Raw genomic sequence first — 15,457 nt, forward strand, 5'->3', positions numbered from 1 at the left:
ACATTCTACCTTTAATGTCTCAGGGAACACTCCCACTTTTGAAAGGACAGGAGTTTCAAATGGGGTAATTTAAATGCAGTTTCTCGGAACCGGAGACCATTTCCTACTGAAAGAGAAGAAGGGGGAAGGAGTTAGCGGAGGTAGTTTCCAGCAATGCGTAGTTTCGCTGCAAAGAAATATTCAATTTTCTGTTGGTTTAAGCTATCATGAATTTCCTTGCTGAGATCAATGGAGAATGGAGGAAACAGCGAGGGCTATCAAAAGGGAATTTAGATTCTTGAAAAATGTAAGGACGAAAGAAAGACAAATGCAGACGCAACTCACTGAGAACAAAGTAAAATAAAAAAAAATCTTGCTGCAGCCCTTCGAGTACTTCGATATTTAAAGCAATACCCCGCTCTTCACAATATGACTCGCAACATGTAAATGGTGCACCAAGTAGTACTTTTTGTCTCCGAGAAATGCAGTGAAAGGTCTTAGAGAGTAAACCCGACGTGCACCCAATTAAATTCGGCGAAAGTTTATGAGGATGACGTCATTCTAATTCTGTTTTCGCCTCAAGCTGCTTTCACGATTGCTTGATTGATGATATTCTCAGAAGATTTGCTTTCATTATTTAATTCCTTAAAGTGCAGCGCTCCTCCTATCCCAGTTTGTCCTGAATTCAGAAGAGTGCGTCTTCCTAATTATTCATTAACATGGGCCTGTACAAAGTGCGACGATGATTTGACTACGCATTCGCTACCTTTCTTCATAATGCAGTTGAAAACTAAATGCCAAGTCGATCTGCAGACGCTCAGATTTTATTTTCACTACTTCAAAATCTATCTTTTTTCTTAATTACGTCTGTTACATTATCTTTCAGATAAACTTGACCGAGTGGATAGTTAACATCGTCCATTTTCCAACCAACAGACCGTGGGTTTAATTCCTGCTGTGGAGATGGATTTTCGTGAAATGTATGTAGGTGGCCAATGGATTTCATCTCCTGGCATGATGGCATCACCTTGTTTACTGGAAACCTGAAGTGGATTAAAATGCTTACATGTTTGGTGTCTAGAACAATGTTTCTCGATTATCGATCTACACTCTTCAGACGATACTGAACTCATCTACTATATCTTTCTTGAGTGAGATTCACAAAACAAAACCGAACGTTTTCCGCTAAAAATCCTTTCCCAGTTGCAGGTTTAGTTTTAAATTATAATATAATACAAAAATAAAATTTTAAAAGCTTCTTTTGTTCAATAACGTTGCTTTAATCATGCGAGTGATGAGCACTCATAATATTTTCATCTCCACCATCAGTTCCACCAAGAGATTCACGAATGATTTAATATTTCACTTCCCATTAGACCATGTAAAACTTCATTTTGCACACGTCTTTGACTCACCTTCACAAAAATGTCACATTTTAATCCTTTGTTCACTGATGTGACATGCACATTCTCATTAAAAATTCTTGTCGGGGAGTCTGAAGTCATAGTCAAAAACATCTGCGATCTTGCACAGGGTCACTCCTTCACCGGTATAAATAAGAAATTATCCATATCGAGGAATATCTGCTCATTTTAAAGACGGATCACCCACTCCTCCACTGTAATATCAAATGTCATTTTGTCCTTTGTAAACAAAGGCGTCGTCCATTTCGGAAGACCACTCCCTCTATTATGTGGTATCATCGTGGAGCACAAAGGCGTTGCCCATCACATGACGTCACTTCCTTTCATAACAAGAACTTTTATGGAAATCGCTCTAGATACAGAGAGAATGAAGAGTGGGCGGATGGGGTGAACGTATCACCCCGACTTCGAAACTTTTCTTCGTGCATAACTAACTAATTGTGTTTCTTGCGTGACTACCTCAGTCGGACTGTCATCGGATGTCACAACCCACTCATCGCGGGTCCAGCTCTTCTTTTTTACTTGTGATTTAAATAGGGTGTCCTATCCCCACCTTTTCTTACCTTCATAAAACTATTTCTTGACGTTTATATAGATTTCCCTGAGGTACGCCTTTGGAATTATCCATTTAGGCTTTCATTGGCATCGTCTTCACACTGTGGAGAGGAAAATAATTTAGTTCGTTTTATTCCCATTAATTAATTACGCTGAAATTGTCTTTAAAAATTGCAGTTAGGATAGACGTAGGCACAGTTTTCACATGGGAAGGTTGGAGACTTAATCAAGAAGGGAGAACGCATAAAAATGTTTCTAAATCCCTTAAAGAGGGTTTATGACTGGAAATTATATTGAAACAATATTTTGTTAAACTTGAATTACAGTAATGAAAGAACGACATTATGAAATAAAGAAAAATCGCCAAAAACCTGACAGTAAGAACTGAATTGGTTTAAGCTATCATGAATTTCCTTGCTGAGATCAACGGAGAATGGAGGAAACAGCGAGGGCTATCAAAGAGGAATTTAGAGTTTGTTTTAGATCAGGGACTACGGAATGAACTAACTTCAGCGAAATGAAGTCAGGAACACTCCGAATTACGTCGTTTCGTTAATCAACAGGAGAGGCTTCCTTTTACTGCGATTGTGTAACGCAGTTTGAATGGCACTTGCCTTGGAGTGAAAAGACTCGAGTTGGAATTTATCGAAGATAAGAAGAATATTTATAAGAGCTTTTCAATCAGGTGTGTTCTGGCATGGAGGTGCAAAGGCATCGGAGTCATTAGCTGAGCTATGGAGACTCCTCCGTAGCTGGTGTTAGGTAAAAAATCAATGTTTACCCTATTCTAAACAGCAGGCCTTCCTTCCTTCCTTATGCCGTTTGGCTCATATCGCTTCAATTCAGCTACCTCTGTTGTTTTGAACAGAATACAACCTGGAGAATGAGAGATTGGTCCAATAAGTCGAAAGTGGAATTCTATGCAGAAGTGGAAGAATGGAGATCGTCCCTTTGGTGGATCGACACTGAGTCTCTGTGAGAAATTGACTGGAGAGAATTTGTAAGAAATGGTCAACTATTTTCAGGATTGCAATAAGAATTCTGAGGGAGGGTGACTTTTGTTCCAGCTACTCAAATGCGAAAACAATATTCGAAGGATATGCAGATTTGGAATTTATGTAATATAAGGTGTTATGCCATCTTCCTGATGGAAGAGAACCCAAAGGTTTTTTTTTCGGCAAGCCATGAAAGCTGTAGAAGTTACTGTTAATACCAAAAAAGGATGGCGGAGTACGTCACCAGAATAAGACAAATCTTATCCTGACTGCCGAACGTCATCAAAAGTAAAATAAAGAGAAATAGCAATGAGGAATATTTTCAAGCTTGAATTATTTGAGTAATGCATGATCTATTGAATGAATAAGAGGAATCGAGATGCTATCATGTCTGAAAGAAACAAGAAACGGAAAATCACCTGAGAAGATAAGCTAGGTTCAGAACTATATAAATACGAATTAACAAGATTCAAATAAAGACTCTTATTATTTTTAAATAAAATTCATTCAACTGGTATCCCCCCCAATAGAATGGAAAAAAGCAATTGTGATTCCTATCTTTAAAAAAAGGTAATAGAGATTACCCTGAAAACTATAGAGGTATCAGTATACTAAATTCCTGTTACAAACTATATAGCAGAATCTTAAATAACAAACTAATGAATTCGAAAACTTTATTCTAGAGGTACAAAATGGATTTAGAAAAGGACGATCATGTATAGACCGGGCCTTTTGCCGAAAATTAATAATAGAGAAAAGAAGAGAATACAATTTAGAAACACATATTGCATTTACTGACTTTGAAAAAGCATTTGACAAAGTTAAAAGAAACATATTATTTAACATATTAAAAGAAAGGCAAATACCAAATAATATCCTAAAAGCTGTCACAAGTATATATGAAAATAATCAAATACAAATAAGATTAAATCACGAGCTATCATATACGAGAGAGATAAACCAAGGGATCCGACAGGGATGACCCCTCTCAGCAACTCTTTTTAATATCTACTTAAATGAAATAATAATGGATAAAAATTTACATCAAGGAATTAAGCTTTCTCCTACAGTTACCTTAAACACTCTCCTCTTTGCCAACGACCAAATAATAATTACAAATTCTGAAGATAACTTACAGAAAGCTATTTTAAATCTAAATGAGATATCCAAAGATTATGGTATGATAATATCAACGGAAAAATCAAAAACTATGGCCTTTAAAGGACAAGATCCAGCAAGAACTAAGATAGCAACAGATAATAAGAACGTAGAACAGGTGAATTCATTTAACTACCTAGGATGTATGATCACATATGAAAATGAAAAAGATATAAACGTAAAAATTGCAAAATATTTAAAAATAACAGGTGTATTTAACTCTATATTTAAACCAAACCAGTTCAAAAACAAACCAGACTAAAAGTACACAATACATTAGCCCTACCAGTTTTATTGCAAGGAAGTGAAATCTGGACAATAAAACAAAAAGACAAACAAAGATTAACAACAGCAGAAATGAAGTTTATGAGAAAAACTGCAAAGTATACCCTATTTGATCACAAAAGAAATAAAGAAATTATGAAAGAATTAAACCAAGAAAAATAACAGAAAAAAATAAAAATTATAAACATAAATGGATGGAACCCGTTCAAAGAATGAAAACAGAAAGATTACCCAAACAAGCCTTAAAGTACAAGTCATTAGGAAAAAGAAAACCAGGACGTCCTCTTAAACGATTCAACGATGACTTCTAAGGCCGGAACACGCCATGCTAGGCCTAAATCCTTGATACGCATGATGATGATGATGAGATGCCATCATCAGCACAATCCATTCCCCTTGTTTGTTGCCAGCGGAGCTAGATTGTTAATGTACAACAGGAAGAGTGGACGAAAGCACAGTACCCCCCGGCATACCCTTAACATTGATAGAGAAACTTAAAGAGAAGAAACAGAGAAATTCTCTATCATGAAGCACTCGCGATCCGGTTGCAAAGAATATAAAGCAGACACCATAAGTGGGTAGCTTGTAAAAGAAGCCTATAGACCATTTTCATGTAACTGTCTCAGAAATGTCGAGTGCAACCGTGTTTCTTCGAAATTTTCTCCGACTAACCAAAACGCACCACTGAAATTTTAACGCAATCTTTTTGCTGGTTGTTATGGAGACTGAAAGCGGATGTAACGGATTTATTTCACTCGAGCAATTTAAGAAATGCTTCATTTTTTTTTATTATGGACTGCTTTGATACTGCGGGAAACAAAGTTTGGATAAAGCTTGAGAGTTTTGTGTGAAGTGGAGGGAGGATAAAGCTCATGATTTCAGCTCTGGTCCATCAAAGGTGTTTAAATCAGGAGAACGAGGGAACAGTAATCAGACCATGGAAAAGTGATGCGTAGAAATTACGGAGTTCGTCCCAGTTGGCATTCTTGTAATGCCATAATCCAGGAGAGTGAGATTGGCATGGAGGAGATCGATTTGTGGAAACGGGAACGTGGAAAAGGTTACGATCGAAGCCATCAAGAGATCTGAAATCTCAGAATAAGCTGTATTGGTTGATATGAGAGCAAATGATTTACATCTCTTCAAGCTTCAGCAGTGAAGGTGGAAAATGGAAATTCACTTGAATTATGAACATTAAAATTTCAAAGAAACTTTTCAGTCAGGACCGTTCAAATAGAGGCGACTTGAGATTTAATAACCTTTGACAAGTGTTATGAGAACTGGCAAATGCATATGTGTCGCTGTTTTACAGAAAGAATCGTGCAGAATATCTACTTTTGACAGATGAAATGTGCAGGATATTGAGACTGCTGGCAGTTTAGGTTCTGTGAGAAATGGAAGCGGATGAGGACGTCTTTACATTTCATTGAGGTATGATAGTGAAACGGGTGTTTTTTTTTTTTTCTTGTGTATATGTGCGTATGTTTAGAATAGAATTGTGGTTGATTTCGAAGATCTTTTGTTGTTTCTTTTGATTTTTATATAATCTTTTGTAAATTCTTTGCTATTTTTTGTTTTTGATAATTTACTGTCGTGCATTTTCATTCGTTCAAGTGATTATAACAATTCACACGTATTTCTGAGGCAGAATTGTGGTTATCCTCAACTGTGCCTCATGAATTAACACCCATCCTCTGTTTTATTTGTAATCTTTCATTCTCATCTGACATCTATCTATCCTACAGCACAAAAAAAAGTTTGAATTTATTACCGCTCACAAAACGAGATAACATTCAGCAATCAAAGGATGGTACAATAACCCTCATTTCGTTTCTCTGGAAATGATATAGATAGAGGGACATCGACACCCAATTTCTTCAATACTGGGAATTCCAGCAATTAATTACTGATAAGCAATACAAATTCCCCCACTCTCGGTCCACAACATTACTAATCTCCTATACGGGAGTGGCAAAGTTTCCTGTCTCTCAGAAATTCGGATAATTCATCTCTCAAAACAGGCGCGCTAGCCAGAAGAATTCACGCAAATATCAGACAGAATACGCTCGTCTCATTGTCGTAGTTGCGTTTGCCACAACTTCAAATTAACACCAATGACAACGTTGCCTATATTTTTAAAACAACTGTGGAAGGGTTTAATAAAATTAATGTAGTCATCCTTGCTCTGTATTCACTCAGCATTTGAAATGCACCGTCTGATCAAAAATATCCTGAGACGCCTTCGTAGTAGTGGACATTGCTATATGCATCGCAATAATGGCTCATCCAGATATAAGAGGAGGCACACAATCTTGCAATTTTCATAGACAAACATTAACATGTAAATAGGTCGTATTGAAGAACTTCGTGACTTTCGACTTGGTACTATCGTAGGTTTTCCCCTTTGTAACAACTCAATTCTGGAAATTCTGCCCTACTGCAACTTCCCTGATCAATCATAAATGATGTTGCGCCTAGGAGCAACAACAGCACCATCGCGACCTTGTAAGCCACATAAAATCAAAGAGCGTGACGGCCTGTTGATGAAGTGCGTGGCTTAAAAAAATCACCTGCCCTCCGTTGAAGCACTCATTAACTATCCAGTTCCAAATGCCTCTGCAAGTAACGCCAGCACCAAAATTGTTTGTCAGGAACTGAAGAACAGTGGGTTCTGTGGCCGCACACAATCCTAACATCAACAAAGGAATTGCCAACCGTCGGATGGAGTGGTGTAAAGTTCACCGCCATTGTACTACAGTGGAAACGAATTCTCTGTAGTAATCAATCATACTCCACCATCTGCAGTCCAATAGATGAGTGTGAGTTTGGCGAACACCACACTCTGGTGTGATGTTTAGTGGAAGAGGCATCGTGTGGTTTAAGGCTGTTTTTCATGATTCCCTACTTCCAGTGACCGGGAATCAACTCAATGGTCAATAACGACATTCTAGACAATTCTGTGCTTCCAACTTATGCAACAGTTGGTGAAGCTCTGTCCCCTCTATCAACAAAACAGAGCCCTCGACAAAGCGAAGTCTGTATAGTAATGGTTTGATGAGATGAGTGTTGAAGAAAGCTTGCACAGAGCCCTAACGTGAGCCCCATCGATCAGCTGCGGGATGAGTGGGAATTCCGATTGCAACCTAGGCCAAATCACCCGTCACTAGTGACCGACTTCACTATTGTTCTCCTGGAAGAATGAAAGGGAATCATCGCATCAACGCACCAAAATCTAGTGGAAAGTGTTCCCAGAGGATTGAAGGTTTTTATAGAAATAAACGTCATACCAGTTTCATATAAATGCCTTTCATATTCTAGTGGGATTTGTGAGTATCAAAAGTCTGGATATTTGTTATCAAATATTGTATGCGACTACTTGTTAGGTATCTTTCACGACTTTTTCCTGCTATTCAGTTTAGTTTTTCATTCTTTCCACAATCGTTGGTAGCGTTCAGGTGTGCTAAGTTGTGCTTACTACCGTTAGATTTAGTAGAATCATAGTAGTAGCAAATTCTCTGGATGTATATTTTTTAAAAAACTGTTCCTTATTGACTGGCAATAACTGATATGTGCGCATTTTCTCTTTGCAGGAGTACTTTGTGAACGACGCCAAAATCATTCGAGAAACGGAATATCGGGGCACAGAAGGTGGGGGACAGTTGCTTTGTGTAATTGACGAGCTCCTTCTGCCTTACACGTCCGTTACTAACTTTGCTCCATCAGCTCTGGACTTCTTGACCCAACCTTCGATTTACAGCAGCATTTCTGAATCTTTAGCGTAAGTGGCGAATTTCAAATGTTACATCACTTTTTTCATGAGTTGTGCACTTAAGTTGGAAGCGATCACACACACACACACACAATTCATAAAATGAAATCTAATCCTCTCTCTCTCATGTGTGTGAGATAAGACACATTTTTAAGAAAAAGTGACACTAGATGAAGTTGCACTTTTCCTTTTAGCTTCTGCTTCTTACCAAGTCCGCAGAGTTAATAATTAATATACGTTTTTGCTCGATTTTTTCACCCAATGTGATAACACTTCTACGCTTTTTAGAACGGTCTTTTGCTAGGAGATTTCATTAGTCTACGAACACTCTCCGAAACTCCTCTGATAAGTTTCAGATGATTTCCTCAACCCCTCTGTAGGCTTTCCTGGCATAACGCAGATTAATGAGAATTTCCCAACTCTGAGCAGTTTAATACCTGTGAGCCATCCTCCCATTTCCAGCGACCCGAAGAGAAGCTGTTGGTGCATCGGGAGGAGAATGGCACCGAAATCGGACCTGCATGAGAACATACCGGCAGTGACATCACACAGCTTAATGGCACATTCAGAGACAGACGTTGTCGCTTCCCAACCAAGGAAACTCCTTCAGCTTAATGGATTCCTCAGAGGATCACAAGTTTCAATGAATCGAGGATCTGGAATAGGTTTACCGACTTCCGCTCTCCACTCCGAATAGAGCCGCTTCTTCCTAGCAAGTACGTCACGTGATTTAGCTCCTTCGTTTAATTAGCTAAGATGAAATTGAGTAGCAGAACACAATTTCATCTTAGCGTCGGCCCGATTAAGAAAAAGGCCCTTCTAGTGAAGGTCTGATGTTAGAAAGTTTAAATGCACAAATCCTTCTACGATGTGTGGCCAACTTACGTGGTAGTTCCTCATCCACGTCTGTCTCTCGTGCATGGGGGGGGTTAATAAGCAGCGCGTGATCCTAATAAAGATGCGGCCGTTAATTTATTCATTACGCTCTCCATCTCGGCGATTCTTTCATCGAGACTTCTGAGAGTGCTAAATGAGGCGCTTGACTGCTTTATTAATTAAACAGCCACGTGACTGGTAATCAAATTAAAACAGCAAAAGCCGAAGCTAAATGCGGCTTTATTAGTGCATCAGATGGGCGCAGAAAACGAAGAAAGGCGAGTGGAAGCAGCTGCGGGTGGTTTTACGAGACAACTAACTCAAGAGCGAGAGAGAGAGAGAGAGAGAGAGAGAGAGAGAGAGAGAGAGGTAGCAAAATCAGCGTTGACCTGACACATAAGCAAGAACACCAGAAAGTGTTTTAATTTAGTCGTCCATAGTATCGTTGCTTAAAAGTGCAATTATTCATCTTTTCCACCCCCACCCCTTCTTTTTGTCATGGAATGGTCCAGGCGAATCCCTGGAAGTTTCGAGTGAAGCTGGAATTTAAAAGTTTCAAATATTCATTGATGGCGGTGATTTTGAGGTCATCGAATATTTTTACTCCCCACAAAGCGCAAAACATCTGGAATGAGAAGAGCACCTTTGCGTGGAGTCGCCTCATCCATCGTATTGGATCGGCTGATGAGAGGGATCAAAAGAAGAAGAGGAGGAGGAGGCAGCTCCTCTATCGAACGGGAAGATTGACTTTGGCGCATCGAGAAAGACCAGAATTAGCCACGGGGTTCTGCTTCCACTCCTCTTTGAAAATGAATTTCCGCCTGCAGTTAGCATCGGTAAGTGATGTGCGGATCTTAACGATCTTGGCAACGGTTACGGGATTGTCAGCATCCTCCAGAAATTCGATGTGCGAAATTCTCTAATAAGAACATCCGACGCGAACTTTTTTCTTCTTCGTTCCATCATTAGAGAAATTTATGGCGCCAATTGCCATTAAAAGAAATTTTCACCGTCTTAAAGTTTGTTCTTCTTTCTTGGCTCGCTGTCAAATAGCCACATTACAGGCTGTAATGTGCACTTTCCGAATTCGCTTTGTTTTCTTCCCATCGATGTGATGTGTTGAGAGGTCAAAGCCTGAACTGCAATCAGAGATTATTTGAGATGAATCAATCAGACATGCGCAGTTCTCATGCGGTTCAATTCAAGAAAATTCAGCTCGCTAAAACGCTGTGGGCCTCTGAGACTATCTGACTATCTGATTGCATTTCCACCATTTCTCTGAGGGGTTCATCGGGCTGCAATTAAACGGCGACCATCCGCAATATTACGCGAGGACAGTCAATACGCTTCTCACCTCTCATCCCGCCGGGGGGGGGGGGGGGGCTGCAAATGTCATTTAGCTAAATGTGGAACAGATAACGTGACAGCAGCTTCACTGCTACCGAGGGTAACAGGAGCTAACGTATTCGACGTCTATGAATTTATGGGTCATTCACGTGTAGCACGAAAGACAGCGCAGCAACGAAGTAAACGGAGCTCCCTTTATGAGCGAGTGGGTTTAATTACTGATCATTCTCGTACTAAGTCTTTGAAAAGAAATGTTTGAGATCAGCCTTGAAGGGTTTAGTATATACGAGCGCTGGATTAACACAGAGATTGATCCAATCATTTTTCATTCCCATTTAAAAATTTCAGCTCCGTCGGTCTCGTTTGGATAGTCGTTCTTCATGACTATTATGATGCCAAGCGAGGGGCTTCGTTAGTGGACTTCCTATCACCAGCTAAACGTTATTGTGGAGTGTACAATAAGGTACATCTATGTCCAGTTAAAGTGACTTGTGATTTTAAACATGGATAAGTCGTAAAAGACAGATAGATATTTTATCTCCTTATGTCTCCATAAATTATCTCCGTGATTTTATAAGGATAATATTCATAGATTGATGGGATGAGAAAATAAACAGATACTGGCATATAGAAAGGAACTGACAAACTTTACTCAGTATTTTAAAAAGAAAACTGTGGAAAAAAGAAAAGCTGAAGATCCACAATTTTTGTTAGTAAAAGTTACACAGAGCATCGACAGCTTCAATTCGAAAAGATGTGGGTGAGCATCCTCACCCACATCTTCAATTGAAAGTCCTAGCTGTACTTCCAATTGCAGTGGGCAGTGATATGCGGTATCTTGGCGAAACTTTTTACCCATGTCTGAAGACAAATGTATGAAGAGCATAGAAAAATCAGAAGACGAAGAATTTCTGACCCAAACTTCTACTATCCATGATTTATAAAGCGTTTGCAGAACTCATGGGTTTTGTACAACTTTGGACCTTGTACGTCAAAAAGAACAGGAAGGAATTAGAATTACTTTCAATACAACAGACCATATTCAAGCTGAACGAAGATTATTGAACAGTGTAACGCATATTATCTCCCATTTTGTCTTGGCTTTATTGATTATGAGAAACCCTCGATTCCGCAAAAACTTGCGGAATCAAGGCATATACCAATGGAACAGTAACCATTCATTTTAATGGAAATATCTCCAACGTCGAAATAGAGAGAAAGGCACCAGATGATGTGACATAGTATCTCCAAAGAACGGTTCACAAATGTTTAGAAGAAATATTCAAACCTCTTCATCGTGAATAAAAAGGTCGTAAGAAAAACAGGAGATATTGAAGTCATTTCATAAATGACTTACTTATCTTGACTTCAAGTACAGATAAAGTACAGACTTCTGCCTGTGAACTGCAGATTACTAACAGAACAGATGCCTTAAAACCTAAAGAAAACCCAAGTTATGTTCCACCAGAAATAATAAAAATCAGTGATGGCGAAATAGAACAAGTGGATCACTACATACACTCAGGGCGACAGAAATCAATGAAATGAATCAAAGTGGTGTGGAAGAAATCAAAAGAAGAACAAGATTGACTGGAAAGCAATTGAATATATCCAGTGGTAACTGGATATTGCATTCAAAGGCCAGTGGTAACTGGCCTTTGAATATCAACTGGATATTTCAACTTTCAGTATTTCGCCAGAATGTTAAGTTTTTGTACAGTGCATTCTCCTTATATTGACATAGGGATGCGAACCATGGACATTAAATGCAAAAGAAACTCAGAAAAAAAAACTAAGAACAACACAACTTAGTATTGGAAAGATGTTTATTACAAAAGAAATACTATGATAAGAAATAAAACCAAAGTCCCTAACATTATAGATAACGGGAAACATCCGAAGGAGTAGTGGGTTTTCTGGATGACATGACCAATTATGGACAAAGGAAGTGCTGGATTGGATTAACGATGGAGCTGATGAAATCATCACATTTGCAAAGTGAGATGAAGAAGAAAAGCCATTGATAGACAGGTCTTCGATTCAAATTGGAAAGGCCTTCATCCAGCAGTGGATCGATAAAAGAGGAAAAATTTATTAAAGAAAGACACTCGTATTGGAAAGCTTTGATAAACTTTATGAAGCAGGAGAAGAGTTAAAAAAATTATTTATTTTAATATTTCATTAATAGCTTATTATCTCACACCTTGAATGTTCTGCTGCTTGGTTTGTTTATTATTACATCGCATTTTCCTGTTGTTCCGAAATGTGATATTGGCATTGCTAATTCCGAGCTTGGTTATTGTTCTCTTTATTTTCTTAAAATGAGTCGCTTAATGTATTCGGAATTAGCAGCTCCAAGTGTATGAATTATGACATGTGGCCTAAGAACGCATTCTGGTTACACAATACGATAAAATTACAGTACGCTTTATATTATCACTTATATACAACTACAGGGCGATCTTCACACTCCTATCACAAAAGATTAAGGAGTATTCTGCACTTCAAAACTAACGAAAACGCCCCACTAAGCAGGCATCCCCAAATTTCACATTTCCGAAATACAGTCCTTTGTACTCAATTGAAGTAGCAACGACGACAACAAGCAATGCAAGACAAAGACAAAATGCTCCCTATAAATTCTTTAGTAACTGCCAAAAGAAGAAGTTCAGGATGAACGTATACCTTACAGTGAGTTGTGTTTCAAAATGACCTCCGTTAGCAGCCAAAGAACACGGCTGATGAGTCGCCTCACCATCGACAGGTTTAGTTACTCGAAAGTTCCTGGTTAGTGTATGATGGTAATTTTTGCAAGTTCAGCACGTTCCTGCAATTCTGCAGCACAGTAAAGCACACAAATGATCTCAAATGCTTCCACAAATAAAATTCCACAAGAATTAGTGACTGAGGAAATCATATAATCGATGCCTGGTGCCTGTAATTCCAAGGATGTGAAGTTTATATCTCTCCATCTCTTTACAGAGAATATCCAGAGTACCCATCTGTGCACTCTGTACATTCGGTGTGAACACGTAAAGTTCTTCACCTACTGTATTCCTTGTTCACAGTAACGCTGACCTGTGTGGAGACTGCACTATACTTCTCGAACATGAACAACCTAACCCTGAACGCGAATCTGATTATTCTGCGCGAAAGCTGATACAGCATGAGATTCATTATAACCGTGTTTGCATTTTTTGTGATATCAGTTCAAGAATAAAAAAGTGATAGGTTGCAGATTTCCTTTCCAAATATCTGGAGGGTTTCGGTCCAATTCATATCACGCTGGCCAAGTGGTTTGAAACCAGCCTACTAAGTGAGGCAAAGCAAGAAGGAAAGAGAGAAAGGTAGGGAGCAGTCTACAGATAATACGAGTATAACAGATGTATATTACATGAAGTAAGGCATCGTCCAGAGCATCAGGTACGTCGGGTTTGCCACTCCCCTACTCACCAAAGTGAGCCACCGAGGAAATGATAAGTATGGCAGATTTAAAATTTTAAAAATGACAAAATTAGTAAAACCACAATTAAAAAGCTGTGATTTTTGCAGAAAGGGTACCGTGTTTTTGGCATGTTGAGGAGCATGGGATGTGGTTGTGCCAGCAAAGGTTCCAGAAGTCCCAGTCAAGAAGAAAAATATCATCTTATTGAGTAATAGCAATCTTATCAAAGAGAAGGGGAAAGGAATAAAGATCTTGCTTCGGAGAAATAACACAGGCCTTCGTTTTGATAGTACTGACTTACACAATGACTTGAAGGTCAATGTTCCCTTGCGAATGGCAAGAGGAAGTTATGGAAGATCTTGAAGCTTCAAGTGCTAGTGCACTACAAAATTTCTCAAATGAAAACTCATCAGCGAAACTGAAGAGGAATTGAGAGAACCGAAAGAAGCTCTTGAAGGTACAAGAAAAAACTCTCGGCGAAACTACAAAACTCTAGGTTGCTTTGTAAACGATGGGGAAATCGTCCACCACGAAGCGCGATGAACACACACAAAAAGAGTAAGATTTGACTTCCTTATTACAAAGGAATGGAAGAAGAAAGACAGACATAAGATAGAAATTTTCTTAACAAAACTCTGTGCCAGAGCAAACGAACATCCCGGATGTGTCGTCAGCATTTTCATCAATAGCACTGGTTTCTCTTTGAACTTTCCCCTTGCAAATACTTAGAGGGAGTTGATATAGGAGGTTACGAGGTCTCTCTTTATTTTTATATGAATCTCATTCGCCAGGGGCTTGCAATACATTACTGTTAGCACCGTCGGTGGTCTTGATTACGTAATCGAGGAACACTCTCTACTAGCCTAAAACGGGACATATTTCAAGTCGCCAATCAGTATGGTAACGACCTCACATCAGCCAGTGAAACTCATCTCCCAGAAAAAGCCATTCACAAAACATCCTTACATATAATCGGATTCGAACCCGCAGTGTGTTCGCTGGAAAGCAAAAAAATGCTATCATCCGGGCTGGCAACAGTTGAGAAATTGTTTTTGAGCTCATGAGTATCCAGAAGGAAAAACGCTTGCTTTTAATGGACTTGTTTATTATTTTACAAAGAGCACTGTGAGTGAGAAGAACAGGTCGATAGATTGATGAGCGACATTTGCCTTCCTGTTCCGAAATGGGGCGAATATTGATGCACTTCTATCCTGTCGCGTACTTAATATGTGAATAGGAAAGAGTGTGAAGACGACTAAGGTAGGGTTCTCAGTTCCAGAGCACAACTTTAAATAGTAACTGAAGAAAAATTCTTTCAGAAACATTATGCGTTTTGGTATTCTGCTCATCCGAGATTCTTCGTCTTCTGGAGAAAGTCCACAGAAGGTATGCGTGCACTGTTACTATTGATGTGACGGAGCTGATGTGCCTTGGTTGGCTACGCAGGAAATCGGTTTTTGTTGAGTTTCATTGTGTTACTGTGTTGCCATCCCATACACGGTTACTTTGAGCCTTATTCCGTTTTTGTGTTTCGTTTATTGTTCTAATTTTCTGTTTATTTATGTCAGACTTTTTAGTCCTTCAATACTTGTTTGCTAAAGTTGCATGTGGTCAGCCGGGCATT

The 15,457-nt window shown here is 39.0% G+C and overlaps 1 protein-coding gene across 1 annotated transcript in view; it reads left to right on the top strand.

Annotated features, from left to right (window-relative positions):
• The window catches only part of LOC150109733 (fasciclin-1-like), a 100,345-nt gene that overhangs the window by 34,833 nt on the left and 50,055 nt on the right, over window positions 1-15,457 (top strand). The window contains exon 3 of the mRNA XM_090403135.1: window positions 7,987-8,174. Within this exon, the coding sequence (XP_090259261.1) occupies window positions 7,987-8,174 (188 nt within the window). The remainder of the gene's footprint in view (window positions 1-7,986; window positions 8,175-15,457) is intronic.

This window comes from Typopeltis vanoorti, chromosome 2, assembly GCF_054136105.1.
Source record: "Typopeltis vanoorti isolate ZY-2024b chromosome 2, IOZ_Tvanoo_1.0, whole genome shotgun sequence".
NCBI classification, from domain to species: Eukaryota; Metazoa; Arthropoda; class Arachnida; order Uropygi; family Thelyphonidae; genus Typopeltis; species Typopeltis vanoorti.